The 26,122-nt window shown below is 56.2% G+C and overlaps 1 protein-coding gene across 1 annotated transcript in view; it reads right to left on the bottom strand.

Moving 5' to 3' along the window:
- Positions 1-26,122, bottom strand: part of MYO7A (myosin VIIA) — an 80,727-nt gene that overhangs the window by 22,999 nt on the left and 31,606 nt on the right. The window contains exons 13-27 of the mRNA XM_012744995.3: positions 25,481-25,691; positions 24,851-24,986; positions 21,221-21,327; positions 15,727-15,864; positions 13,732-13,890; positions 13,234-13,326; positions 11,115-11,209; positions 9,738-9,822; positions 8,867-9,085; positions 8,320-8,427; positions 7,006-7,215; positions 6,454-6,657; positions 6,114-6,290; positions 5,597-5,686; positions 4,158-4,285 (exon numbers count right to left, since the gene is read on the bottom strand). Of these exons, the coding sequence (XP_012600449.1) occupies positions 4,158-4,285; positions 5,597-5,686; positions 6,114-6,290; positions 6,454-6,657; positions 7,006-7,215; positions 8,320-8,427; positions 8,867-9,085; positions 9,738-9,822; positions 11,115-11,209; positions 13,234-13,326; positions 13,732-13,890; positions 15,727-15,864; positions 21,221-21,327; positions 24,851-24,986; positions 25,481-25,691 (2,160 nt within the window). The remainder of the gene's footprint in view (positions 1-4,157; positions 4,286-5,596; positions 5,687-6,113; positions 6,291-6,453; positions 6,658-7,005; positions 7,216-8,319; positions 8,428-8,866; positions 9,086-9,737; positions 9,823-11,114; positions 11,210-13,233; positions 13,327-13,731; positions 13,891-15,726; positions 15,865-21,220; positions 21,328-24,850; positions 24,987-25,480; positions 25,692-26,122) is intronic.

Genomic DNA, 26,122 nt, shown 5'->3' with positions numbered 1-26,122 from the left:
GAACGGGGGCAGCTTCAGGGGATGGACTGGGTAGGGACTTTGTCTCTTGATACGTTTTTGTAATGTTTGAATATCTAAGTGGCTGTTACTTTTGTAAAGAAATAAAAACTATGAAGGAAACTTGTTTTCGTTTTAAAGGGATCCTAACGGGACTGCCATGAAGACAAACGAGCCAAGGCTTATGAAGCACCCAGTGCAGTGCCGAGCCCAGCAAACCCTCAACAAACGCCAGCTGCAGTGGTCACTGTTGTTCTTGGGAACGTTTCTTCCCTCAACAAACCAGGTATTCTGAGAGTGCAGCCTGCCTGTCCAGGGCCCAGGGCGGGCCCCGTGGTGACGCAGTGACCACCAGGGGACACTCACTCTTCCCTGAGAACAGGGCTGGGCAGGAAGGCGGGAATATCCAACTTGGTGGCTCACTAGTTTTCAGTTCACAAACCGGTAAAAGTTCCATGTAAATCCTGGAAGTTGTCAATTTTTTATCATGACAAATGGGTCAATCTCTCTTTCTCTCACGTGCGCACACACACCCTGACCACTATCCACATTCTGATCATTTCTTAAAACAAAGGCAATTAAATATCCAAAAAGTAGGAAGAACAAAATCTCCAAGTGGGTTTTTAAATAAAATAAATTTAGCTTTAGAAACACCCTCATTTTTCCCGTCTTGCTACAGACTGGGCGTCTCTGACCCAACCCCACGCACTTTACAGACAGGGAGACCAAGGCTGAGACAGGGAGGGATCAGCCGTGCGAGGCCCCTCAGGAGTGGACACCCAGCCTTCGACGCTTGGTCCGGGGCTCCGGGCACCGGCTTCTCCAGAAGTGTCAACATGAGGTTGGTGGTAGGGTGACAGGCAGGCTGACGCTCGCCCGTGAGACGTGCCTCAGGCAGCTCCCTTTTCCTCCTGGAGCGGGTGGCCCTGGGTGGTGTGGCCACCTCTGGGGACATAGCAACTGACCTCAGGGAGCAATGAGAGGAGGGCTGGCTGGAGGCAGGAGGCCCAATGACCCCTGAGAAAGTCTCTTCCCCACCCTGGACCTCAGTTTTCCCATCAGGAAATTGGGGCTCACCCCTGCCCATCCTGCCGTTCTCCCAACCAGCAGGCACAAGTTCGTGGGATCAGCTCTCCTACGCAACCCGCCATGTGCAGACACGATTCTCATAACAGGCCTAGCCCTCCTCTGACCCAGCTGAGTTGACTTCTTAACTGCTCCTGGTGACTCCTGGGCCTTCCCATCAATTCCCAAATGCCCCAGGACCTGGGTGAAGGGCTCTCCTGGGCCCTGACGTGGAGGCGGCACCTGCGGGGTTCCCGGGCGTGCTGCCCACAGTAGCCCTGACCGCGCCTGGGGTGGGCGGCAGAGGGTGAGCCAGCAGCGAGGGGCTAAAAGCAGAAAGTGCACGTCTGATGATGCAGATCGGAGCTGTGGTCCACTGGGAGCCTCCTGTGCACCAGCAAGTCTCTTCCCCGCTCTCGGCCTCGGCTGACACGTGTTATATGCTTTTCATGGATCTATCTCCCCAAGCCTATGAGGTAAGTGCTACAAGCACATCTTCCTTGCACCTCACTTTATGGCACCTTGCAGATATTTCATTTTTTAATACAAATTGAAGGTTTGTGGCAACCTTGTGTCAAGCGAGTCTATCAGCACCATTTCTCTAACAGCAAGTGCTCACTCTGTGTCTCTGTGTCACATTTTGGTAATTTTTGCAATATTTCAGACATTTTCAGTATTATGATATCTGTTATGGCGACCTGTGATCAGTGACCTTTGATGTTACTATTGTAGTTGTTTTGGGACACCATGAACTGTGCCAATATTGACGGTGAACTTAACTGATAAATGTTGTGTGTGTTCTGACTTCTCTCCTTCTCCCTCAGGCCTCCCCATCCCCTGAGACACAGCAATATTAAAATCAGGCCAATTAATAACTCTACAATGGCCTCTAAGTGTTCAAGTGAAAGGAAGAGTTGCACATCTCTCCCTTTAAATCAAAAAGCTAGAAATGATTAAGCTCAGTGAACAAGCTGTATTGAAAGCCACGACAGGCCGGAAGCTAGGCCTCTTGCGCCAAACAGCTAAGTTGTGAATGCAAAAGAAAAACTCTTGAAGGAAATCGAAAGTTCTACTCCAGTGAACACCTGAATGGTAACAACGCGAAACAGCCTTATGGCTGATATGGAGAATGTCTTAGTGGTCTGGATAGAAGATCAAGCCAGCCACAATATTTCCTTAAACCAAAACCTGATCCAGAGCAAGGCCCTAACTCTGTTCAGTTCTGTGAAGGCTGAGAGAGGTGAGGAAGCTGCAGAAGAAAAGTCAGAAGCCAGCAGAGGTTGGTTCATGAGGTTTAAGGAAAGAAGCCATCTCCAGAACATAAAAACACAAGGGGAGGCAGCAAGTGCTGATGTAGAAGCTACAGCAAGTTACCCCAAAGATCTAGCTAAGATAATTAATATGACTGCAATAAAAAACAGATTTTCCACATAGACAAAACAGCCTGCTAGTGGAAGAAGATGCCATCTAGAACTTTCATAGCCAGAGAGCAGAAGCCAATGCCTGGTTTCAAAGGACAGGCTGACCCTGTTGTTAGGGCTAATGCAGCTGGTGACATGAAGTTGAAGCCAGCGATCAATTACCATTCCAAAAATTCTAGGGCCCTTAAAAATTATGCTAAACCTATTCTACCTGTGCTCTATGATGGAACAACAAAGCCCAGATGATGGGATATCTGTTGACAGCGTGGTTCGCTTAATATTTTATGTTGAGTACTATTGCTCAGGAACAAAAAAAGATTCCTTTCAAAATATTAATATTACTGCTCATTGATAATGCACCTGACCACCCAAGAGCTCTGATGGAGAAGGACAAGGAGATTAATGTTGTTTTCCTGCCTGCTAACACAGCATCCATTCTGCAGCCCATGGATCAAGGGGTAGTTTTAACTTTCAGGTCTTACTATTTAAGAGGTCATTATTATTTAAGATAGTGATTCCTTTGATGGATACTGGTAAAATTAACTGAAAATCATCTGGAAAGGATTCCCCACTCTCTCCATTAAGAGCACTTGTGATTCATGGGAGGAGGTCAAAATACCAACTTGAACAGGAGTTTGGAAGAAGTTAATTCTAACCCTCATGGATGACTTTGAGGGGTCCAAGACTTCAGTGGAGGAAGTAACTGCAGATGTGGTGGGAATAGCAAGAGAACTGGAGTTAGAAGTGGAGCCTGAAGATGTGACTGAATTGCTGCAATCTCATGATAGAACTTCAGTGGTTGAGGAGTTGCTTCTTATACATGAGCAAAGGAAGTGTTTTCTTAGATGAAATCTACTCCTGGTGAAGATGCTGTGAAATATTGTTGAAGGGACAACAAAGAATTGAGAATATTACATAAATGTAGTTGATAAAACAGCAACAAAGTTTGTAAGGATTGACTCCAGTTTTGAAAGTATTTCTACTCTGGGTAAAATGCTATCAAACAGCATCACATACTACAGAAAAATCTTTCACGGAAGGAAGAGTCCACCGAGGCAGCAAACTTCATAGTTGTCTTATTTTAAGAAATGGCCACAGTCATCGTAGCTTTCAGCAACCACCACCCTCAGTCAAGCAGCCCCAACACTGAGGCCATACTCCCCAATATGACTCGCTCAAGGCTCAGGTGATTATCAGCATTTTCTAGCAATAAAGTATTTTTTAATTAATGTATATATATATATATTTTTTTTTAGACATACACTTAATAGACTATTGCACACTATCGCACACTTATTAGACTACCTAGCATCATGTTAACATAACTTTTATGTGCACTGAAAAACCACAAACTTTGTGTGGCTTGCTATATTGTGATGTTCGATTTATTGAGGTGGCCTGGAACCACCCCTGCGACATCCCCGAGGTATGCTTTTGTTATTATTCTCCCTCTACAGACGAGAAACAGAGGCGTAGAGAGATGAAGTGACTCGGCCAAGGTCACACACCTAGCTAGCAGCACAGCCAAGCCCAGGCCTGTTTGGCTTAATCTGTGCTAAGATGACAGAGGCCCTACTCAGCCACGAAAAAAAAAAAAGCCGCCTATGAGGGCTTTCCGGGGATGACCCTCCCTGCCCAGTGACCATCCCTGCACCCCCCACCCCGGGCACTGACCGGAGTGCTGGCCGCAGGATGCCGTTGCCGATGATGAAGTGCAGCTTCTCCAGGTTGGAGGTGGGCCGGTCCTCCAGCATGCTGTTGCCCTGCACCGTGGACTCCCCGTCGTGCAGCCTCTTGGTCACCTGGGCCAGAGGGAGAGGACAGGTTTGCCCAGTGGCAGGTGAAGTTGGGGTGTTGTCCCTGCCAGCAGGGTCCCAGCACCTGAGTCTGCCCACTCCCCAGAGACCAGAACCCAGAGAGCTGGGCTCCTGCTGCCGACCCCCACCCCTTCCACTCCTCGCCACGTGCAGAACAGACGCTGGGCCAGTAACTGGCCACACAGCCTGGGAGTGCTGGCCCAGTGCCACCCACTTCTGGGGGTCAGGTTCCTCTGCACCTCCTGGAAACCCTGCGCCCCACCCCCAGGAGGACCTTTCTGCTAGGACAGGGACCTTCTCCTCTGACTCCAAGCAGGATCCCTGTTCTAAGGTGGGCCCCAACACACAACTCTGCAACCCAGAGTACACCCTAGGTTCTAACCACCAGCCACCATCACCCTGTCACCAACAGCCCTGGCCCCGACATGACCAGCCTCAGACTGGCTCTCACAAGATCCTTCTCCTCTTTGGTCCCACAGCGCCAGCCCCACGCTTTGCCTAGAAGATGCGGCGTGAGTGAGAGGCCAGTGGCAGGAGTGGACACTGCAGACGGGGAGGGCCATGGAAGGTCCTCACATCTACTGAGCACCCTCAGCTGCCATCTCCACCCTCTTCCAAGAACCCCATGGGTTGGGCATTTTCTTCCTTGGCCCCTTTGAGTTGGAGTTCAAATTCAAGGCCACATGCCCTGCAAAACTGGATTTGCACCTGAGGTGGGGACAGGACAAGGCTTCTGGAGCTGGGAGGTGAGGTGAAGCTTCCTAGAGGCAGCAACCCCCAGGCAGAGAAGGGGAGGGAGGAATTTCGGGCAGAGGGACTGGTGTGTGCAAATGTAGGTGTGGGGAGAGGCTGGTCTCCAAGGCTGTAAATGCCTTAGTGTGTGTCTGTGTCCCCTCCCCCTCCTCCACCCCCAGCCATACACAGAGCAGCCCAGACAACCTCAGAGTACAAGGGCTGGGGCAGTGCACAGAAGAAGTGAGGCAACCTAAGGATGAATTCAAACAAGTCAACAGTGTTGGTGCTGCATGAGCACTCTTGTCCCATAGCAAAGTTCTCCTGTCTGAATGGTTCTTGGACCAGACGCTGCGGGTCCACCCCGACAGGGCATGTCCTCCCTCAAACCATGGGCCACTCTGAGCCTCCCAGCTCCCAGTTTCCCTCTCTGGGAAGCCATTCCTGACCCTATCCGGAGTTCATCACCCTCTGCAGGGGCTTCCTGTCCTGCCCCCAGCCAGCCAGGACCCCTGAGGACAGACGGCTACCTGTGGGCTGCCAGACCCTGGGGCCCATGCTCACCTCCTCTGTGAGCTTGGACTTTTTCTTGAGGGTCAGGTGCACCAGCTTGTGCCTCATGCTGCTCTTCTTCTGCCCCTCAGGGATCTGGGCCTGCAGGGCCAGCAGGAGACAGCTGGGCAGAGAGCGACAGCAAGGCCTCTCTCTGGACACAGGGCAGAGCCTGGGGACCAGCTCACCTCCACGGGAAGACTTGAGGGACACCCCCTTCCCCCCCTCCACCCCACCAGCCAACTGGCAGACCCAGAAAGGCATGACGATCTGCCCAGGGCCTCCCGACAGGCCGGCATGGGAGATGGTGCCAACCACAAAGCCCGTCTACTGTGCCACACGGTCACTGCAGTTACAGTCGGCACTTTACAGTTTACAAAGCTTTCACACACTTGTCGACACAAGTAGACCCAGGACGGTGGGAGACAGAGGGGCAGAGATGGATCATAGGATGCTCTTTCTGCAGAGGATCTGCGGCCGGGGGTGCCTGGTGCCACCCCGCACCCCAGCCGGGGCAGCCGGGCCGCACCTCGCCCTCGCCCTGCAGGGCCTGCAGCTCCCGCTTGTACGTCTTCTTGCCCAGGGTCTCGTAAATCTTGGTCATCACGGGGATCTTCTCGCTGCCGTCGCTCATGGCTGTGTGGTACTTGGGCTCGGGGAGGTCCCCCATGAACCGGAGGATGGTGATCCAGACCGCCAGGGCCGCCTGGGGGCACAGCGCGCATGTCAGAAGGGCTGGAAAAACACCCTCTGCGTGGCCGGCCCAGGCACTGGGGTGAAGGCTGGTGGGCAGGGACCAACCACCCAGGGGGAGACCACGGCCTCAGTCCCCACGCCCTCGAAGTGACTGAGCGGCGGGCAGTCCTCACCAGCTGGTCACCCTCGTCGTCATGGTAGAGCAGCGGCTGTTTGAGAGGCCGCCGGGTGTAGGAGTGCGTGGTTGTGCCCTGGAAGTAGGTGGCAGCGAACTTGGCGAATTTGTACTCAGAGAGGTCCTCCTCGTCCTCGTCGGGCAGGGGCAGGGCTGCGTCCAGGTCCTCCTCCACCATCTCCCTCCGTCCGCGCTCCAAGTCCTGCAGGAGACGAGAGGGGCTGCCTGCTGTGGGCTGGGCTGATGTTCCCCATGCTGCCCCTGCAGGGCCAAGTCCTGCCCCCTACCCTAACGGAGCGTGGTAGGTCCTCGGTGGACAAACAGATAAAAGCTTGAGGATGGCCCTGGAGAAGGGCAGTGACTGGCCCAAGGCCATAGGGCAGGCTGGTGGCTGGCCAAGGCCTGCACCTACGGCCCCTAACCCAGCTCATCCCTGCTCCTGTCTGCTCAGGGGCCAGGTGGCCGTTAATGCCTAGGGACACAAGAGAAGGGAGGGCCAATACACAGGAGGGCCCGGGGGTCTCTGGAGCTCCTATCCCCAGCCTGGTACCTCAAAGCCCCTAGGTGCCTGGCCCTCCTGGCCCGGCAGGCCGCCTGAAGTCCCCAGGAAGCCAAACATCTTGTCCACCATGTCCGAGTGATTGACGGGCTCGTGGCGGGCCCTTTCCATCTGCTCCAGGAGCTCCTTCTTCCGCCGCGCCGCCTCCTTCTCCTTCAGCTCGCGCTCGGCGTCCTCCCGAGCCAGCTGGGCCAGGCGCTCCTGGGAGGCCGGGGTGACAGAAGACACGGTGTCGCGCCTGGTGGCACAGCCTCAGGGAACAAGAGGCTTCTGGGGGAGCCTCTGCAGCAGCCAGTGCCTGAGTCCCAACCTCCTGACCCCCAGAAGAACAGAGCCTCCGACCTCCCTGGGGCCACACTCAGCCCTCAGTCCATGGCAGACAGACGCCCGGCACTGGGGCCACGGGGAGGCCTCTCGACAAACCCAGACAGCGAACCCAGTGTCCTTCACGGCTCAGCTGGGCACTGTCTCCTCCAGGCAGCCTGCGCAGTGCTGTCCTTGGCCCTAGGGGGCCACACCAACCCAGAGGTCCCACGGCCATCAGGTTGGGGCACTAGACCAGCGCTGCTTGATAGGCACGTAACGCAAGACACGTGTGTAGCAGCCACATTTTAAAAAATAAAAAGACTAAAAATAGAAAGCAGTTAATTGGCCAACTAAAAATACATATTAAAAATTAGCCAGGCATGGTGGCACATGCCTGTAGTCCCAGCTACTCAGGAGGCTGAGGCAGGAGGATTGCTTGAGCCCAGGAGTTTGAGGTTGCTGTGAGCGAGGCTGATGCCACGGCACTCACTCTAGCCCGGGCAACAGAGTGAGACTCTGTCTCAAAAAATAAATAAATAAAAAGACGTAGGTGGAATTAATCTTAATACATTTTATTTAGCTCAGTATTTCCCAAATGTTATCTTAATATGTAAATCAATGTTATAAAAATAATACTGAGATTTTATAATTCTTTTTTCCCTTACCAAGTCTTCAAAACCTAGCACGTATTTCACACTTAGGGCGCTGCGTCACTCGCAAGGGCCACATTTCAAGTGCTCAGCAGCCACCGTGGCTGGCGGCTCCCGAATCGGGCTCTCACCGGCCGGGCCTCTTACCTGGGTGCTGTCTCCCAGCTAGAAACGCTCTGCTGAGGGCACGGGCCCTTCCCCTGGAGCCACAGCCCCCGTCCTTTTGCCTGGCGCACGACCTGGCCTGACCGGGCCTGGCGAGGCACTCTCTGAAGGACGGGAGGGAGGCTGGGCAGGAGCTGAGCGACCGGGTAGAGCGGACCACCCCGAGAGTGGCATCTAAGCTCACCTGATGCTTGCGTTCAGCCTCCTCCTTGGCCTTCTTGGCACTCATCTCCTTCCGGAGCTTCTCCTCCTCCGCCAGCCGCATTTTCTCGGCCTCGAGGCGCCGCAGGTACTGAGGGAGGGACAGCCCGGTGGACACAGAAACGTGTGGAGCTGTTGTCACAGCGCTTCCCGCCAGCTCCATCCCACCCCAGCCCGGATTCTGGGACCAGCGCGACTTTGCCAAATAATTTAGCAGATAGGGAAACTGAGGCAACTGAGAAATTCTCTAGGTCTCATGGCGGTTTGGAGGTACCCTTGATGCGAAAGCCCAGCCAGGTTTGCCTCAGCTCCCCGAAGATTCCCAAGAGGAACTGGGGCCCAGCCCTGCCCTTGGCTGGGAGGACAGAGATGAAGGCTCCGGTCCCAGCTTCCTGCATTTCTCAGAGCAGGGCAGCCATGGGGCCCCCCAGGCCTCTGCTTCCTGGCTAACAGCTGGGGAGACCTATGGACACCACCCTCCTCCTGCCCCCAGGCTCAGAGCCTCAGGTGCTGCGACTCAGGCCCCTCACCTCGGCCCTGAGGCGCCGGTGCAGCCTGCGGGCGATCATGCCCCGGGCGTAGGCCTGCACGGTGAGCACAGCCCAGAGGCGGTGGCGGAAGGCCTTGCGCACCAGGTAGGCGCGGCAGCGGGCCTGGAACCCGATGATGCGCTGGCGGGCCAGGCGGTACTGCTGGTGCAGCTTCCGGGAGCGGTGCAGGGCCTGCAGCCGCAGGAAGCCCAGGCGCATCTGCAAGGACAGCCACCCCGTGCTCAGAGCCATGCCCCACCGCAGACTGACCCTGCCGGCAGGAGCTCCCACTGCGCCAGCCTCCACTTTCAGACTGGCCTCCCCGCTCCAGGCACGGCTCAGTCTCCACTCAGACAACACCCCCTTTCCCCCACTTTCCCCTGCCGCCGCAGTTAGAAAGTTCCGTCTTCTCCCAGGAAAAAGATTTTTAGTCTATGACCTTGACTTTCCCTTAGTTTGGGTCCCTCTGAGGGGCTCCCATCCTCAGACCAGGAGCTGCAACTACCCAGTCTCCATCCCCCCCGCGCTCCCCCCAACTCCCCCAGCTCTATGTCCAGGCCGCAGCCCAGTTGCTCTGCACGGGTCCATGGCACCCAGCCACTCTCCGCCCCCTCTGGGGTCTCTAACAGCCGCGGTGTGCTCACAGCCCACCAAAACACTCTAGGAGAGCAACAAACATTGCTGGCCAGGTGGGACAAGCCATAAGAACCAGACCTGGACTTTGGGCTGCAGGAATGGTCAGGGTAGTGGCAGGAGGGCCAACCAGGCCAGCCGTGCTGCCCCAGGTGCAGGAAGGCCCTGCTGCCATGGCAATGAGGCTGGGTCCACAGGCCCAGGGGGTGACGACACAGAGCCCCTGTGGGTGGCTCACCAGCCCGTAGTTCTTCCTGCAGTTGTGGCCCCGCCAGTGCCTCTGGATCAGCGTGGCCGCGTTCTTCAGCTTCAGAAAGTTGGACCTGAAACGGCAGCCGTGGCATGGGCAAGTCTCAGAGCAGAGGAATGGTGCCCAGAGGCAGCCAGGGTGCAGGGGGGTTGGAATCAGGAGAGCACAGGCTGAGCCCCAGCTCTGTGACTTCTCGGCTCTGTGACCTCGGGCAAGACATATAACCTCCATGCCTCAGTTTCTTCATCTGTAAAATGGGTAGGATGATTCCTGCACTTCCTGCCCCACAGGCTGTCATATAAGCCATCAAGGTAGACATTCAAAAGGTGTTTGTTGAAAGAATACATGTATGAACAAGTAAATGAAATAATATAAGATTAAAAGCTTTAAACAGTCTAACTTCCTCATTTTATAGATGACGAAAGCGAGAGCTGACGAGGTTGGACTGGAGCCCACGTCTTCCGACTGACCCCGAGTTAGGCAAGTGCTGCCCTGCACCCAGTAGGCTGCTTCTACAGGAGAACAGTCGCCTCCAACCTGATGGAGGGCAGAGAGGCCACACATCAGACAGCAGGAGTCTGCTGGACACAGAGATAAAGGAGGACAGAAGGATGGACGTGTCAGCTCGTGGGTGAGGTAGCGGCCAATGCCTGGACCCCACGTAAACACGTGATCAGCCGTGGGAGTGGGTGGACAGGTGGTTGGGTGGGTGGGTGGATAGATATATAGGTGGATGGACAGATGGATGGGTAGATGGATGGATAGACACATGGATGGGTGAGTGGATAGATGGATACACGGTGGATAGATGAGTGAATAGACAGACAAGTGAGTGGATAGATGGATGGGTAGAAGAGTAGACAGGTAGGTGGATGGATGGGTGGGTGGGTGGATGGGTGGGTGGATGGGTGGGTGAGCGCACAGACAAGGGGATGTGTTGGTTGGGGTGGGAGTGATCATATGAACTGCAAAAGCGGCAGGTTGTAGGATTTCTGTGGAGCCTGAATCAAATCTGGAGTTAGCCCCGCACATTTGAGAATTGCCAAAGGTATACATATGTCCTTTACATAGAATAGGAGACACACTTAGTAATTTATAAAATCTGAAATTTCTTCTTTGGGAAATTTCCTCAGCATCTGAGTCTAACAGAGGGTCCACGCGTGTATCTCATGTATCCACATGTGCACATGTGTATGTAGGCGAGTGTGCCATACTATTTGGCTTCTCTGGCATGGCAGGTCTGTGTACATCATGATCTGTGTCCCCCCATGGTCACATGGTCTGTGTGCGTGCTGTGCGTGTGTGCTTGTTTCCATTTATTCCTGGTGTTTGCACGGGCGGGGAGGAGCTGGCTGGGACACGCACCTGTCTTTGAAGCCCCGGATGACCTTCTGGAGGAGGATGACTCTGTCGGTGATGGCCTTGTCCCGCTCCACCTCCAGCAGCATGTCGTGGTGGTCCTGGAAGGCAGAGCTCCTGACCTGAGCCCCCTCCAACGTCTCCACCGGGGCCACCAGCTCAGTCCCGGGGGGCCCTCTTCCTTCACTTGGAGCCCAGGCCCGGGGTCGGTTGGGCCCACTGGCTCCAGCCCCAGGCAGCCTCCTACGGCCGCCAGTACAGACGGGGTGTGGCTGCTCCCCAGAGGCCCAGGCACGACAGATGGGGCAGAAGGAGTCTAATCTCACTGGATGGGGTCAGAGGACCCAAAACACACACATACCGGCATCCTCTCTACTGCCGTCTCCACTCGAGCCTCACTTCTAGACATCCCTGTCACATCGGCCCCTGACCTGGGCCAGGCCACTGTCCTTTCTCCCCAGAATCATGGCAGAAGCCTCCTAACCAGAGGTCTCCAGCCTCCATTGCTTCCTGTCTGGCCTCCTTCACAAGCTGCCAGAGGGACCCTCCTAAACACAAGCCTGACAGCGACCCTATGGTGACACCCCACAGTTCTCCAGGTCGAGCTGGGATCCTCACCCTGGCACTCCAGGCCCCCCGTGATACGGTCTCTGCCGACTTCCGCAGCCTTCTCCCCTCCTCGCCACTGAGCCCCACTCCTGCTGAACAAAGCTTCTCTGGCTCATTCAACACATGTGAACTGAACGTCTCCACATGCCGGCCCTGAGCTGGGTGCTGGGGCCACGGTGAACCAGGAGACGCGGCCCTGCACTTGGGTAGGGTAGAGTCTCACAGGGACCCATGCACCCATCAGATAGTCACAGACACGCAGGACAGAGGAGCTGCTCTGCCAAGGCTTTCTGAATGAATGAATGAATGAATGAATGAATGAATGAATGAGAACTGTATATTTGGGGCCTCTCAAAGTCATGGGTATTTCTGAAGAGCCCACAGGGGTGAAGAAGGAAGGGGACAATGACACTCTTCTGAGTTCTCTGGCACTCGATGCCATCGAGATTCGGCCTTCCCTCCTCAGCCCAGACGGGGCTGGGCGTCAGGCTGGAAGCCCGGTCTCTGCTTCCCAGCTGCCCGGCTTGGGGCACTCACTTCTCTGAGCCTGGGAAATGGGCATAATCTTTCCAGGCAGGTAACATCCAACATTTCTTGCCCAGGAAGAAATGAGGGCTCAGGGAGAGAAAGGGGCTTGCCCAGAGCCCCGGGGCCAGAGAGGAAATAGACCAGGCCCCAGACCCTTCCAGGTCAGGGCCGATTCCTCTCTTCCCTCCGCCAGCTGTGCTGGACGCCCAGGCCCCACCCCCGACACCACAAAAAGGCGCCCTGCCCTCCGCCCAGGACTGCCGGAAACCCTGCATTGTGGAAATGGAAATGGGGAAGCCGAGTGCTGGAAGCCCGCATGGGGCCCACAGCTGCTGCCGCGGCTGCCCACTCCCAGCAACCTCTCCCAGGCCGCGGCCCCCACGGCCCTGCTTCCTGCTTCTCTCCCCCAGCTGCCGGGGTAGCTCCGGCTCCGAGCTCAGGGCGGCAGGAGCAGGCCCTGGCCCTACGGAGCAGTGGGCAGGTGGCGCCCTGCAGACCCCAGGCTGAGAGGGACCCCACCAGGCAGGAAACCACAGGAAGGAACCCAAAGCTATGCTCAAGAGCCATCCCCCATAGGCACACCCCAATTCACAGATGGGGAAACAAGGCTCAGAAAGGAACGTGACAAGCCAAACATCCCTGGACAAACAGCCATAGGGTCAGGATTTGAATCCCGGCCTCTCCGAGGCAGGCCTGACAGACAGCCCACCTCTGGCCTTTGGTTTCAAACCTGTGGTCTGTGCTCTAACCCCACTCCTGGATCACAGATGGTCTCAAATGCCAACTTCTCCTCTCCCGCCAGAGAGGCCATAGTCTACACTGCCCTTCCAGCCACACATGGTAGGAAGGAGCTGAAAGGCCCAGCACTGTCTTCCCCCCACCCCCTCCTCCTGGCTGCCGCTACAACTAGCCATTCTTGAGGACCCTGCCCTACCGTGATGGGACTTTGCAGCCCCCAGGGCAGCCCGGGGACAGAGACCGTGCTTACCTTCAGAAAGATCTTGGTCTTGCCGATCTGCCAGTCATCGTGGGTGCCCAGCACAGCCTCAGCAATGCGCTGGCATGTCCCTTGAAGGTCGCCCTGGGGTAGGGAGGCACCAGGGCATGGGCGTCCTCGCCAGTAGGAAGACCCCCGGGGTGTCCCTCTAGAGGCTGGGAGGCAGGGCTCTCGCCCCAGGCCTGTCCCTGCCTGGCCGTGTGACCCCAGCTGGGTCCTGCCTTCTGTGGACCTCAGTGTTCTCCTTGGCTCAGCCTCACGTTGTGATTGCAAATCCCCCTCCCACGCCTGACATCAGGGGCCCGCTTGGCAGCCCTGGCCTTGCTCATCACACCACCGCGTGTGAAGTCCACGCCCTTGGATACGTTCCACTGCCTGTCCCCGATCTTCCAGGCCACGCCTGAGAGGCTGAGCAGACGTCATGCGCAGCCCACTGTCCCAATGAGAAAACTGGGACCCGCCCCTCCCACGCGTGCACCCAGCCCGTACCTGCTTGTAGGCCGGCTTTACACCGGGCAGCAGCACACGGTACCGCTCCACGAACTCCACGAAGCTGTAGCGGATGGGGTAGCCGGCTCGGCGGATCCGGATGGTCTCCATCATCCCCGAGTACCGCAGCTGGCGCACACACAGGTGCCGGTCGAACAGCTGCGGGCATGGATGGAGCCAAGGGCCTCAGGGCTGAGGCTCCTGCTGGGAGGCAGCCCTGCTCTGCATCTGACCAGCCCAGACAGAGCCCAGAGAGGCCACACAGCACATGAGGAGTGGTGGGGACAGGCACCCCGGCCTGCAGGCAGACCACCCAGCCGCAGGGAGCGAGACCTCACCGTGGTGGAGCTGTGCGCTTTGGGAGCGCAGGAGACCAGGGTTAGTTCCCTTTGGGACACCCAGAGGGGGCTTCACAGAGGAGGCGCCTGTGCCCTAAACCCCAGCAGGATGGGGAGCATCCCAAGGCTGGAGGGTGGGCATGACAAGGTGCGGACGTCTGGAAGCACGGGACTTGCTGGGGACTCGAGGGGACTGAGGCGGCTAGCCCAGGCCACAGCTGTGGCTGTGCAGGTGGTGGGTGCTTTGCTCAGCCCAGGCAGTGCCCTTCACGTGTGGAGTGGCCGTTGTCACAGATTCGTAGCTATTTGGACAACTCCCTGGCTGCCTTAAGGAAGGGGCACGTTTTTCTAATTTGCATAAAGCTGTGTTTTGTGCCGGCTGAGGGGCAGAGTCAGCCCCCGGGTTCGTAGTGGGGCCGGAGAGAAAGCAGAAGGCAGGCGCCGGGCTGTGGGGTCTCGCCCTGTGGAAGTGTGATGGAAGCCAGGGGAGGTCTGGAGCAGGGAGAGGCCGAGTCAGGTTTGCCTCTGAGAACAATGTCACCCCAGTGTGTGCGGGTGGAGGGGCCAAGACAGGAGGCAGGGGACATGGGAGACCCTGGGGGAGGCCGCTGCTGAGATCCAGTCCGCAGATGCTGAGGTCCGGGCTGTAGAAGGGCCCCAGAGGCACCTCAGAGCCAAGGAGACAGTGCCCAGCTGCCCTCGCCTCAGTTTCCCTGGACCCCCTGCACTGGACGAAGAGCCTGCTGGAGCCCAGACCTAGTACTAAAGGGGACAGGCCTCACCCTCTCTGGAATGTTTTCCAGGCAGGGGACAGCGGGTGGGGACAGGGCTTGCGGACGGTCGGCTTCCGCAGCCTGTTTCCTTTCCCTCTGGGCCACTTTCCCTGGCCTTCCTTCCCTCCCCAGACCCTGTGGCCCCAGCTTCCCCACGGGCCTCCCCCAGGCCTCTGGGTAAACAACCCTCCCAGAGGCTCTGCCGTGAAAGGAGGGGGCTCACGTGGGGCAGCCAGCGCCCCAAGCCCCTTACCCTCCCTGAGCCCCCAGTCCCGCATCTCTAACCAGGGCCCACAACAGTCCCTTCCTCACCGACTGTTTGGGAAGCGTGAACCAGGCAATGGACAGACGATCCAGCCTGTGCCCAGCACACAGAAAGGGCCCGATGAGCGTTATTCAGCAGAGCCAGAAATGAGGACATTCCCAACCAGAGGTGGGGGGGCTTCCAGGAGGAGGTAGCGGTTGAGCTGGGCTGAAGGAGAGGGGCCTTTCAAAGAAGCGGCCCCAGCTAGAACCAGCTGCCGCTTACTGAGCACTTGCTAGGGGCCAGTCTGCATGTGTTATTGCATAAAATAGACCAGGGGAGATCGGTCCCATTTCCATTTATGAGGAAACTGAGGCATAAAAGAAGAAACTTGTCTACGGTCACCCAGTTTGTAAGTGGTGGAGCCAGGATTCGAACCCGCTGTGAGCCACTGCAGAGTCTAGGCTCTTTCCAGTGCACCTGCTGCCTCCCGTAAATCAAGACCTTGTTTTATAAGGCCTCAGGTGCCCCACTGTTCCCCAAAGAGGACAGTGTCATGACATCCACCCCACCTTATCCCAGCCCCTTTGTCCTTCCCAGTCTGCCCCACCCGGCCCCTGCCCCGGCCAGGGCCGCTCACCATGGGCTTCTTGAATTCATTGGGCTTGATGCAGCGCACGAAGAAGGGCTGGCAGGCACCCAGCGTGCGCATAAGCAGCTCCAGCGACCGCTTGAACTGGCTGCTGAGTGTGGGCGAGCGCTTCCTGGTCTCGGCACCCTGCGGGACAGACGGCAGCAGTGGGAGGGGCTGTGCCTGCCCCGGAGGGAAGCAGGAGGGGAGGTCAGCAGCGCCAGGGGCCTGAGCAACTGGGTGGGCACTTCGGTTCCCCTGCAACCCCCCTGGTCTGGGCTGCAGACTGGACCCCAGACCTCCCTATATAAATGAGTAGTCGGACTTGGTCACTTCAGGATGCTGAAGTATCCTGAAGTCACAGGGGTTAGACAATCCTAAATTCAAACCCTGGCCTACTACTTAGCTGTGTGACCTTGCACAGGTTCCTAAATGGTGCTAAGCCTCAGTTCCCTAAATGGGAACAATGCCATAATGCCTTCTGTCCACCTGATAGCACTGTCAAGAGGACCGGAGGTCAGGGTATGTTTCCATACACAGCAACCTGGAAGGGCGGCTGTCTGCCTCCTGGGAACCCGTGGAGAAGTGTGTGTGTGGGGTGGGGTGGCGGGGAGCTGCCTGTGACCTCTCCCCTCTTTGCTGGATTAGCCAGGCAGTAGCAGGCTGGGGGTGGGGCAGGGCAGACCTGGCTAATCCTCCTAAGAAGGCACACGGCTGACTTCCCCCAGCGCTCTGTGTTCCCAAGGCCCCCCAAGGGTTCTGTGCCCCACCAGCCACTACTTGAGTGATCCACTCAGCGAGCGATCCCTCTGCCTGTTAGGGTCCCTCTCGGAATATTGTGAAATGAGGTGGGAGGGGGTGCCGGGGCAGCCTAAGCCACAAACAAACAGGAGGCGAAACAGCTCAACTGAGAGAGAGAAAATGGACACAGAGCCCAGGTTCTATTCCAAAGCATTTTGATGGTAGTGTTTTCCTGGAAATTCTCATTTGGGTGAGAATTCCTTATTTCATTTAATTTGATTTCATTTGGTTAATATTGTAAGATTTTAGAGTCATTAATTTCATCTGCTATCCTATAGCATCAAAAATCAGGGGTGCAGACATAGATGTGTGAGGTATTGGGGGAGCAAAGGTGTTGAACCCACACTGAATTTAGACAATATGCCACGAGACCGTAATGAAACTTGCTAAGGCAGAACAAATGCTCGCTATTCTGAAATTTCCAGTGTTTTCCATTTCAGTTTTATTTGGAATATAAGATTCCAAATAAATCTTATAAGAATCTAAGATTCAGCCCAGGGAAGCTGGGGAATATTTGCTATGAGGTAGGGTGACGGTCAGATCTGTGGCCCCAGGTTGCCCCTGAAGCAGCAGCAGCACTGGGTGACCCCCCACTTGGAGGGGGAGCCGTCCAAGTTGGGCCGTACCCAGCCCGCATTAGAGCCCCTTGCCATGAGCACATGCATACACGTGCACACACACAGCACACACGCCACGGCACACACGACACACACACACACACACCCTTCTTTGGCTCTAATCATCCCACCAGAACTGCTCCTTCCAGCCTGTCAGCCCTGCCAGGCCGTGACCGTGAGGACAGGCTGGGTCTGCCTTGCTTGCTGTGCAGCCTGCGCCAGTAACCATCAGCTGAAGCACTGTCACACTGGTTCCTAATGTCACCCACGGGCTCCACCTACCAACTGATCAGGCCAAAGATCTAGGCAGCGTCCTCAATGCCTCCTCTCTCACATCCAGTACAGCAGCGAATCCTACTGGCTCCACTTTCAAAATCCCTGCAGGACCTTCTTACAGCTCCCTCCATTGTCCATGTGGGCCCAGCCACCAGGGCCTCTTCCCCTGCCTCCTGCCGTGACCTCCAAACCAGCCTCCGCTGCCACCGCCCAACTCCACCCCACCCTGTCTGCACACGCAACACAGCTGCCAAGGCTGTGGAAATAAATCCAACCATGTCTCTTCCCCGCTCAGACCTCCCCCTCTGACGACCCCCGGTTCACTCCCCGTGAAAGCCAGGTCCTTGCAAGGACCCACGAAGCCCCCCGGATCTGCCCTGAGGACCCTGCTCTTCCACCACCTGTTCACTCCCCTCCAGCCGCTCCGGCCTCCTTGCTCCGCCTAGGAAAGCACCTCCGTGCTTTAGCACTCGCTGTCCCCTCTCGCTCCTGCAGAAGGAGGCTGGACACTTTCTTCCTCACCAACTTCTCAGCGAGGCCTTTCCTGACCCCTGCTGGGAATCACCACGCCCACCGCACGCTTCCTCCCCCCTTCCCTGCACGGTCAGCATCTGACATGCCCTAGGTTTTGCTTAGTTGCTGACTTATTAACTCTTCCTTCAGCTAGAACATAAGTTCCACGAGCACAGAGATTTTTTTTCTGTTTTGTTCACTACTGTGTCCCCAGGACCTAGGACAATGCCTGGCCTAACATGGACACTCAGCAAACGCTTGCAGATTGAGTGAGTGAATGGGAGCCACGGAGCTGTGAAGTCTGCTCTCACGTGCCGGCCACCTGGGTCTCTGGTCTGGTTTTATTTCGCTGAGGGGAAAAGCTGTCCTTCCTGACACCCACATAAAGAGTGAACAGGAGTCCTATGGCCTCAGGGCCCCAGGACGCGTGACTCGGTTAGACATTCCTCAGGGGCTCTCAATGCCCTGGAAGAGCTGCCTTCATCCCCACTCGCTGGTCGCTGGTTGCTTCTCCAACAATGGCCGGGTGGGGCCGCCCAGGGCCACCCAGGAGAGGCAGATGCAAGAGTCAAAGGATGAAAATTTAGTGCTTGGGGAATGGGTGCCAGCTGGGTGTTCAGATCGCTGGAAGGAGGTGGCCCAGGCTTCCATCCTGACGGGAACATTCGACTGGTACACTGCCATGGAATAAACTGCGACTTAACGTTTCACAATTAACCAGGCTAATTTCCATCTTTCTTTAAACTTCCAGCAGTTACAGAGCATGTTTTTCTTTCCTACATGCAATGCTTACAGAGCCAGCACAGAACAACAACAGCAAATTTTTTTTTAATTTAAATTAAAATGTTTTTTAAGAGGCAGGGACTTGGAAAACTTCACTTTAGCTTTCACTTGTATGACCTTGGACAAATTCCTGCCCCTCCTCAAGACAGACCTGGGTTTAAATCCCTGCTGTACTGCAAGCTGTGTGACCTCGAGCAAGCACCTTGACCTCTCTGGGCCCTGAAGTGGGAGTAACAGTAGCCACTCACAGGGTTGTGGTGGGGAGTGAATAAAGTGATAAACGTAAGTGCTTAGCTCATCTCTAGCCTGGAAGAGGTGCCCAGTCGATGTGATCAATATCAGATTTGTCCCTGCTGTTTCCTACTTCTCTGCTCCTAAAACTCCCTCAGGACTGGGCCATTTCTGGAGGCTCCAGGCTCCTGCGCATGGACCTCTCCATGATTTCTCAGCAAATGGGTCCCAGTCCCAGGGGTAGGAAACTTAGGACAGGAAACCTCATGGACAGTCCTCGGATGCCTCCGGGAGCTCTGGAAAGAGATTGGGGGGGGGGGTAGGAGGAGAAGGTGGGGCTGAACCAGAGCCACGCCCGAGACAAACAGGAGTGGGGCTGGGAGCTACAGGAGGAGAGAGAGTGGGAGGGGAGGGTCCAGGGCTGCAACTGTCTCTCCCGACGGCTGCAGCCCCACAGCGTGTGGCCGTGGGATGGGGACCCTCCTGGATGCTGGAGCTTCTGGGGGCCCCCCTCTGCGGGCGGCACTGCGCGCACCCATCAGCGGCCGAGCAGCGGTGCTGGTCTGTGCAGGGGTGGGGGAACCTGAGGCGATCACGGCAGAGGGGAGGCCACCGTCCAGACAGTTCCCTGCCCCTGACGTGCCAGTGCCCTGTTCTGCTGGGGCTGTGAACTGTTTCAGAGCTGCAAGGCGCTGGGCAGTGGGGATGCCAGACACGCAGGAAGGAAGAGGGACTCGGCATTGGCCCAAAGTGGGAGGATGTCAGTGTCCGCAGAGAGGAAACAGGGTTGGGAAGAGGAAAGGGAGGCCGAGGGGCCGGCAGCGCACGCTGTTGCTGAGGGGGACCCAGCGCCGTGGGGATGTAGGACACCCAGGGAGCCACGACCTGAAGGTGGGCTTGGGATGCACCAGGGACGTGGTTCCAGGCCTGCGGAGGCCCAGGGAACGGCGACTGCTAGACCCAGCTCCCCAGCAGAACACTGTGCCTTGGGGGAGTCACACTGCCTCTCTGAGCCTCAGACCCTCAGCTGCAAAACGCAGAAAATACCACTGCACCCCCTGCTTTGCAAGGTCATCCGAGGGTCTGACCAGGGGTGGATGTAGGAACACCCGCCAGGGGCTGGTGGGAGGAGCAGGGGTTGGCGCCCCCAAGAGACTCAACAGGGGCGGTGCAGGAGGTGGCCCTGGTTTGCATCCCAGCTCTGCCCCTGGCTCATGGGCACCCTGGGTGAGTCTTGCCCCTCTTCCAGGACTCAGTTTCCCCCTATAAGAAACTGAAGTGCTGCAGCACACACGACTCAAAAACCAAAAGCAAGAATCACTCCACAAACCACTCCACAGGAAAACACACTTCAAAAAAGCAGCAGCCGCCCAGCCCTTGCCCCAAGCCTCAGCCCCAGGAGGGCCGAGGACAAGGCCCAGCCCGCGCTGTGGCCTCTCCCACCATCCGCGGCCCCAGGCTGGGGTCCTTTACCTTCGCAGCAGCTGCGGACTGGTGCACAGTGCCCGACGAGTAACCACAGAGAAACTACAACAGGAACCGCAGTGCAGGGTGAGCCGGGGAGCGCGGGGGCAAGGAGAACGTGGTAGGTTGGAAAACAGAGGGCGAAACTCGCCATGGAGAGAGGGAGACCCTCAGGGAGAGTCTGGGGTCCTGGCAGCTCCGTGGTGGTCCCCAGGGCAGGGGCAGGGGCAGCACCCAGACAGGCACCGAGGGGGCCGGGCCTCTGCCCTCCCATGCGCCCTCCAGGAAGCCATGGGGACGGGGGAAACAGGAAATCAAAAGGCGTACAAGCAGGAGAAAGCCCACCGTCCCCTACCCTAGGGCCCATGGAAAGGCAGAGAGGGGGAACTTCTCCCACTGTCTGATGGTGTCCAGGGTCGCGTGGACACACCCCTGTGCCAGCTTCTCTGCATGTCCACACCCACCCCAAGTCCTTGAGGTTGGATGTGCTCCCTTCGCCCCTGTTCCCATTAGCTGCTGGAGATGCAGGGGGTGGGTGGACCCCCGTGGTAAACTGAGTTCTGATCAGCTCTGCTCTGTGACTTCTCAGGTGACCCTTCTTCTGGGCCTGATACCGTGGCCACACTCCCCCCCAATCAGTACGATAAGAGAGCCAGATGGGAGGATCTCGGAGGCCCTTCCTGGAGCCCCAGCGAAGCCCCGTCCCCACCACGTGGTCAGAGGGGCTGGAGCTGAAGCCGCTGGACGAGGGCAAGGCCTAGACCCCGGCCTGGCTTCTAGGGCCCGTCCTACCCGGCACACACCCCGCCCGGCCCTACCATGGCGACGTCGGCCTGGAAGATCTGCTTGATGAACTTGTTTCTGGAGGAGTGGACCAGCTGGATGATGTCGCCGTGCAGGGTGTCCCGGTTCTTCTCCAGGAAGCCTGGGCAGGGCACAGAGCAGTCACCCCTCACCAGCCCCAGCAGCGCCCCCGAGACTCAGGCCCTCCTCAAATCCACACCGAGCCAGGAGGATCCTGAAAATCCACCTAGTTCAAGCACACCATTTCACAGTGGGGACACTAAGTCATGGAGAGGACAGTGGCTTGGCCGAGATCACAAAGTGAGAGGCCATCTCCCCACTCACATAGCCCCCCGCTTCCAAGCCTGTTCAGGAAGGCAGGCGGTCTCAGCCTCTGGGAGAGGCCATGCCTCCTTCCTGGTGGAAGCTCCCCAGAGCCCCCATGAGTCTTCTGAACTGAGGTGTCAGAAGGCCTTGTTAGGTAAGTACGTGACCCGGGAGAGAACGTGTGTTGACCTGCACGAGCCAACAGTAAAGCCACTTTGTAGTTGAGCACCAGCCTGTGTTTTACAAAGTACCCTCACACTCCACCTGTATTGTAGGGCGGGCAGGGATTCTCTCCTCCAACCCACAAGGGAGGAAACCAGTGCTCAGAGAAGCCAAGTGAGTTGTCCAACATCACACAGCAAGCCAAGGACAGAATTAAGACTCAAACCCAGGACTTCCAGTGCCAACCTGGGGAGACTGCCCTGCACCACACAGACCCCAGGGCGCTGCCATTCCCAGGGGCGGAGGAGTTATGAACTGGGGGGCCTTGCTGGGGTGGGACAGGAGATGGGCTGTGTAGGGGCTGGGGATGCCTGAGGCTGAATGCCACGACAGAGAAGCAGGACTCGGGCTGCCGGGCTGGTGTCTGGGGAGGGGCGGGGTGCAGGAGGCACAGTGACGGGGGTGGGGGTGGGCTGTGCAGTTGGGGTGGAATTACGGGCTCTCATTAAAGCTCTGACAGACTATGGGACTCCCCCACCCCTTTCTAGGACCTCAGTTTCCTCATCTGTTGGGTGGGGCTGGCAGCACCTGTAAGCTCGCTTCCTTCAGAACACCCTCGCTCCCTACTGCAGTGCTGTCTTAGAACAGCACTTTGCAAACCAGGAAATGCCGGTAGAATTGCTTAAAAGTAGTTCAGACTTGTTCAGCGACCTGAGGCAAGTCATTTCCCTCTCTGGGCTCCAGTTTCCAATTCTGCAAAAGCAGATGACCCTATGTCCCTCCAGATCTAGAATTCTATAATTTTATAGCATAGCATTTGTCGGATTTCATCTCTGTATCCTCAGCCACAGCATGAAGCCTGGCACAGAACACTGGTTGAACTGAACCGAAAAAGACAGTCCTCTAGGACTCCAAACGCAAGACCAATTTACTTGCTCAACGGGCCTTTAAAATGAACGTCTGTTTCCTTCTTTCCAACAAGGCTGGATCTCAGTGCAATATTCTAAGTAGGTCTGAGCAGCCGTCAGTCAGCCCCCATCGCTGCAGCGTGGCTCAGCGATGCACTACTGACCTCAGGACCAGTTCAACAAGGGAGTACGAGACGGGCAGCCCGGAGCGTGTTAGTTTGCATTTCACTGGCTTTTGACTGTGTGGGGCCTTCTGGGGCTCAGGGAGGGCTCAGGGTAGACACAGCTGACACCAGTGAGGCTGGTCCCCCACACCAGGGTGGGGGGAGGGGTTGGCAAGGGCACTCTGCTCTCTTCTGACAGACCCTGTAAGAATTCCAAGTGACATAAACCTGTGTCCTGACCCCTTTCTTAACTTCTACCTATAAGATGAACCCAACTGCCTGTCTCTAGGGGGAAGGAAAATGAGCTGCCCCACCCCCACCCCTTCAAAGCTCACACTTGGTCTTGCTGCTGAGAGAGTCTTTCTGGGTAACTGGGCTGGTCCAAGGCCTGGCTTTGAGCCTAATAGGCTCTATCATGCCACGTAAGGACAGTTAACCCCTCATCCTGTTGAGCCTCAGTTTCCTCATATGTACAAAAGAGCACTGAACCTACTCAAAAATTGAAAGCAGGGACTCAAACAGATACTTGCACGCTAGTATTCTTAGCAGTATTATTCACAATGGCCAAAAGGTGAAAAACACTCCAAATGTCTATTAACAGATAAATGGATAAACAAAATAGCGGCCGGGCGCTGTGGCTCACGCCTGTAATCCTAGCTCTTGGGAGGCTGAGGCGGGCGGATTGCTCAAGGTCAGGAGTTCAAAACCAGCCTGAGCAAGAGCGAGACCCCGTCTCTACTATAAATAGAAAGAAATTAATTGGCCAACTGATATATATATAAAAAATTAGCCGGGCATGGTGGCACATGCCTGTAGTCCCAGCTACCAGGGAGGCTGAGGCAGAAGGATCACTCGAGCCCAGGAGTTTGAGGTTGCTGTGAGCTAGGCTGACGCCACGGCACTCACTCTAGCCTGGGCAACAAAGCGAGACTCTGCCTCAAAAAAAAAAAAAAAAAATCGTATGCCCATCCATACAATGGAATAGTATTCGGCCATAAAACAAAGGCAATCGACACATGCTATACTGTAATACACGGATGCACCTTGAAGGCCTCCTGCTAAATGAAATAAGCCAGACACAAAGGACAAACACAGTCACGTGCCGCATAACGACGGTTCTGTCAATGAGGGACCACGTGTGACAGTGGCCCCATAAGATTATACATAATACCATATTTTTACTGTACCTTTTCCATGTTTAGATACATAGAAACTCAGCATTGTGTCACAATCGCCTACAGCATTCAGTACAGTAACACGCGGTACAGGTTTGCAGCCCAGAGTGGAGCCGGCTATGTCCTCTAGGTTTGTGTAAGTGCAGTCTGACTCCGTGATGGTCACACAATAATGAAATCACCTAACAATCAATTTCTCAGGATGTGTCCCCATAGTTAAGTAATGTGCGACTATACTGTACAATTCCACCGACATGAGGCAACTAGAATAGGCAAATTCAGAGAGACAGAAAGTAGAATAGAGGTTATAAGGGGTTAGGGTAGGGGAAGGAGGAGGGGTTATTCCTTGACAGGCACAGAGTTTTGTTTTTTTGGTTTTGAGACAGGGTCTCACTCTGTTGCCTGGCTAGAGTACAGTGGTGTCATCATAGCTCACTGCAACCTCAAACTGGTGGGCTCAAGCAATCCTCCCACCTCAACCTCTGGGGGAGCTGGGACTGCAGATGCACACCACCACACCCGGCTAATTTTATTTTTTTGTAGAGACAGGGTCTCACTATGTTGCCCGAGCTGGTTTCGAACTCCTGGCCTCAAGGGATCCTCCTGTCTTGGCCTCCCAAAGTGCTGAGATTATAGGCATTACCCACCTGACAGCTCTGCTGACACAGAGCTTCTGGCTTCTATTTGGGGAGATGGAACAGATAGTGGTTATGGTTGTACAAAATTGTGAATGTATTTAATGCCACCGAATTGTACACGTAAATGGCTAAAATGGTAAATTCTATATGTATGTGTGTGTGTATATATACATACACACACACACATAAATTCCACAATATTTAAAACTCCTGATGTCTTTTTCCTGGGCTGGAGTAGGGGAAGGTAGGCACAGGCAAGGAGAGACAGACAGCCGGACAGCCCGCCTGTACCTTGGGTCTCATAGTAGACGACGCCTGCAAAATGGTTGATCCCAAACTGGGTCTCGTGGTTGTTCTTGGGGGGGATGTAGTTCGCGTTCAGTTTGTGCTGGGAGTTCAGCTTGTGCAACATGGTGGTGTCCGTGCCCTGCGGGAGGGGACAGACAGCTGCCGAGCCCACCCTCTCCTCTGCAGGCCCCACTGCCTTTCCTGCCCTCGTGTCTGCACCCCTTTCTCCAGAGCTTCCTCTTCCTTAATTCGTGCCCACACAGGAGCACTCCAGGCCTGCAATTCCCTGTCTGTTAAGTGGATGAATCGGAACTGCACAATCTTGAAAGTGCATTCCAGTTTAGAAAATCTAATCACAGGAGCGATCCTCTCTCCCTCTCCCCTACTCCGAGATATACTGTGTCCAGAGCACCCATTCTGTGCCAACTGCCTGCTCAGATCCAGGACCCAGCGGACTGTGACTTCCAAATGTCAGATGAGTGCACGTGAATTGGCCCAGAGCTACCCTGAGAGGCGGTGTACTCAGTCCCATTTCACAGATGAGGAAAGCTGAGGCTCAGCGTGAGGAAGGAACCTACTCGCTCCGCAGCCCATTGGTGGTGACGGCAGGATCCTGCCCTGCTGCGGACCCACCTTGGGGAACTTGCTCTCCTCGTCGATGAGGGAGATGATGTTCATGGGCTTGTTGGCGATCATGTCCAGGGCGTCCTGGTTGTCGGTGAACTCGATGTGCAGCCAGTCGATGCTCTCCAGGTCGTACTCCTCCTGCTCCAGCTTGAACACGTGCCGCACGAAGAACTGCTGCAGGTGCTCGTTGGCAAAGTTGATGCAGAGCTGCTCGAAACTGCAGGGGCACAGGCGCGGGCTGGGGTGCTGGTCAGGCCCCGGCCTGCTGCTCAGCGCCCAGCTCTACCTGCACCTGCACTGACTGCCAGCAAATCGCTCCCATCAGGGACCCTCGAACCTCTGAGCTGGGTTGACATCCCAGCCCCTTCTAGGTGCAGAAGAGGACGCGAGGCCCAGCAAGGGCAAAGGACCTGCCCAGGTCACCCAGTGTGTCAGGAGGAGAGCTAAGGCTGGACCAGGGCTCAGGACCCTCAGTTGAGCCCCCTCCCCTGCACGACCAGGCCCTGTCGGGAGGGCTGGGGGCTGGCAGGTGGACACCCAAACCCCGGGCAGAGTACCTGGGGGAAAGCCAGGAGGCTGGGGAGGTGGCCGTAGGACATCCAAAGTGCCCATGGGAGGCAGACAGGTGCTGATAAGACTTGGCCAGCA

The sequence above is a fragment of the Microcebus murinus genome, chromosome 4 (genome assembly GCF_040939455.1).
Source record: "Microcebus murinus isolate Inina chromosome 4, M.murinus_Inina_mat1.0, whole genome shotgun sequence".
NCBI classification, from domain to species: domain Eukaryota; kingdom Metazoa; phylum Chordata; class Mammalia; order Primates; family Cheirogaleidae; genus Microcebus; species Microcebus murinus.
The sequence above is the reverse complement of the archived record's forward strand: the minus strand, read 5'-3'. Positions and strand labels throughout refer to the sequence as shown.